The sequence below is a fragment of the Otolemur garnettii genome, unplaced genomic scaffold (genome assembly GCF_000181295.1).
Source record: "Otolemur garnettii isolate 467f Iridium unplaced genomic scaffold, OtoGar3 scaffold00161, whole genome shotgun sequence".
In the NCBI taxonomy this organism is placed as follows: Eukaryota; Metazoa; Chordata; class Mammalia; order Primates; family Galagidae; genus Otolemur; species Otolemur garnettii.
This window is the reverse complement of record NW_003852556.1, coordinates 1,233,267-1,235,756: the sequence shown is the minus strand read 5'-3', so window position 1 is coordinate 1,235,756 and position 2,490 is coordinate 1,233,267. Positions and strand designations below refer to the sequence as shown.

At 46.6% G+C, this 2,490-nt stretch overlaps 1 protein-coding gene across 2 annotated transcripts in view; it reads right to left on the bottom strand.

The window, feature by feature from the left end:
• TUBGCP3 (tubulin gamma complex associated protein 3) overlaps positions 1 to 2,490 on the bottom strand; it is an 86,158-nt gene that overhangs the window by 48,527 nt on the left and 35,141 nt on the right. For both annotated transcript variants that reach the window (XM_012811527.2, XM_023519180.1), the window contains one exon: positions 1,894 to 2,060. In XM_012811527.2, coding sequence (XP_012666981.1) covers positions 1,894 to 2,060 — 167 coding nt within the window. The remainder of the gene's footprint in view (positions 1 to 1,893; positions 2,061 to 2,490) is intronic.

Here is a 2,490-nt window from a genome sequence, read left to right as displayed (position 1 = left end):
TTGTTGTTTGGCGGGTCTGGGCTGGGGATTCGAACCCGCCACCTTAGGTGTACGTGGCTGGCGCCTTAGCCGGTTGAGCTATAGACGCCGAGCCATCTTCATACTATTCTTACAACATTTTTTGTAAGTTTGAAGTAATATGAAAATAAACAGTTAAAAAAAATAACAATTTTTCCAGCCACATACACCAAGGGTGGCAGGTTCAGACCTGGCCCAAGCCAACTAAACAACTACAACAAAAACAGCCAGGCTGCAGTTCCGGCTATTTGGGAGGCTGAGGCAAGAGAACTGCTTAAGCCCAAGAATTGGAGGTTGCTGTGAGCTGTGACATCACTGCACTCTACAGAGGGCGACATAGTGAAACTGTCTCAAAAAAAAAAAACAATTTCTAAGTGCAATTACATATACAAGATACTTGGATTTATAAAATAATCCATGATTCATCCTTAAAAAATATCCACAGGAAAATGAGCAAAGGCTATAAATAGGCAATTAGGAAAAGACCTAAGGATTCCAACAAGCATGAAAAGCTGGTCAGTTTCACGAGTGACCAGGGAAACACCCTAGCGAGATGCCACATGTCATACACTGGACAAAAACATTTTTATTAATGTTGATATACAAAGTATGGGCCAGGGCAGAGGAACAAGGATGTAACAGGAAGCTGGCGGCTCGGTCAGTGGCGAGAGATGCTCCAGACCTCCCAACAGCTGCCGTGGAGGACACTCGGTGGCACAAGAAGACTTGCTTTAGCAACGTTCATATCAGAGACTGCAAGGAGCTGACCTCTACCCAGAGGACAGACGCTCGGGTTAGTGGATCGATATAGGGGAACAGTGGGCAGTAACAAAGGAAACCACAAAAACTGTCACGGGAAGAGCTACAAGGTCCACCCAGCGGCCAGCGAGACACAACCTGTGCACGGTGCTGTCCATGAGTTTCAGACACTCGCAGGCAAACGACCATACCCAGCCAGCTCTGCTTAACACTTGTTTTGAAAACAGTAACAGCACCACTGATAAATGAGGAAATAATTTGAACATAATGCAAATCTCCTGTTTGGTGTATGTAATGTCATCTGTAAGAGATAGGAGGGCGCTCATGCCACATGCCCAGCTGAGCCCCTGTGCAGGCACAGCCATCACCTCACTGCACACCACACCGCCAAGCAGTCTCAGACACCAGCCCCTCCTCCTCACATAACCCACACTACAGATCCCAAGGCCCACTTCCATAAGCTAGTAAGGGCTTTTCTCAAGGACAAAGCCATATTTACTGCAGCAGTTACATGTTTCTTTACCACTCCACATGTGTGATGAGCTGACTACCTGAGTTATCAGTGCTGCTGACAAAGATTCTGAGTGCAGAGCCCTCACCACTGCCCACCAAAGAATGCCCCACTGGTTTTACTGTGTGATTTTATAGTGATTGTTAATTGCATTACAGCAAAACTGCCAGTATTTCAATAGCTACACATAAAAATAGCTTGTGTCATTCAAACTGCCAGCACCACACTTAGCAAAAGTGAGTTTGTAAGGAATCACATAATGCAAGAGAACCCATAATACTCCCCACAAAGAAAACAATGCTAGGACCCAGGAGACCTAGTCCTTGCCTTGCCATCAGCTTGCTGGTAAGCTCAGGCAAGAGGTCTGACCTTCGCGAGTTCTTCACTATTTAAATTGGGGTAGCAGCTTTCCACCAACCTAACACAGCTCTGCTGTCAGTGGCATCTCTGGCTCTCAAAGCAACATGCAGAAATGTGCACGGCGGCCAAAGAAAGCACGGTCACAGTCCTGCTAAGAGGGAACAGTAATCGTGGGGAAAACAGACAAAAGTGACTGAGCACCCACGCTGGCAAAGCCAAGTCTCAGAGCAGACGTGGCTCCTTACTTCATGGTGCGTGTCCTCCAGCTCCCCATCATATATCCAGCGGTAGAGGAAGCTCAGGATGGGGTGCGACACCAGGCTGAGGATGTGCTGCACCAGGGCCCGCATGTAGGGGTCTCCTGTCTTCGTGTAGGCGTGGACAGCTGAGGCCAGCTCACCTCCTTTCCTTCCTGGAGGGGAAAAGAAGGAAATACTTGAAAACACCCAAATTTACCAGGACAACCACTTCACACTAACAAAAAGTATCCAAGTTGAAGTCAATTTTAGATCTACAAGCAGCAATGACAGGTAATGAGTCTGGGTCCTCAAAACTAAGATTCTAATCCAGAAAATCTTGGTCTTTCCAGAACCCAGGCAGTCATTTCCTGCTTCTTGACAGCTAAGGAGGTTTCAGTAGCAAAGAGCAACAAAGAGTGACCAGTTACACAGTCTATAGAGCTCATGGGACTTTTCACACTTTGTTGACTAAGATTTATCAAGATCAACATTTCATATTGCAATTCAGTACACAAATATATATTAAAAAACAAAGGTTCTGGCTCGGAGCCTGTGGCTCAAGTGGCTAAAGCACCAGCCACATACACCCAAGGTGGCGGGTTC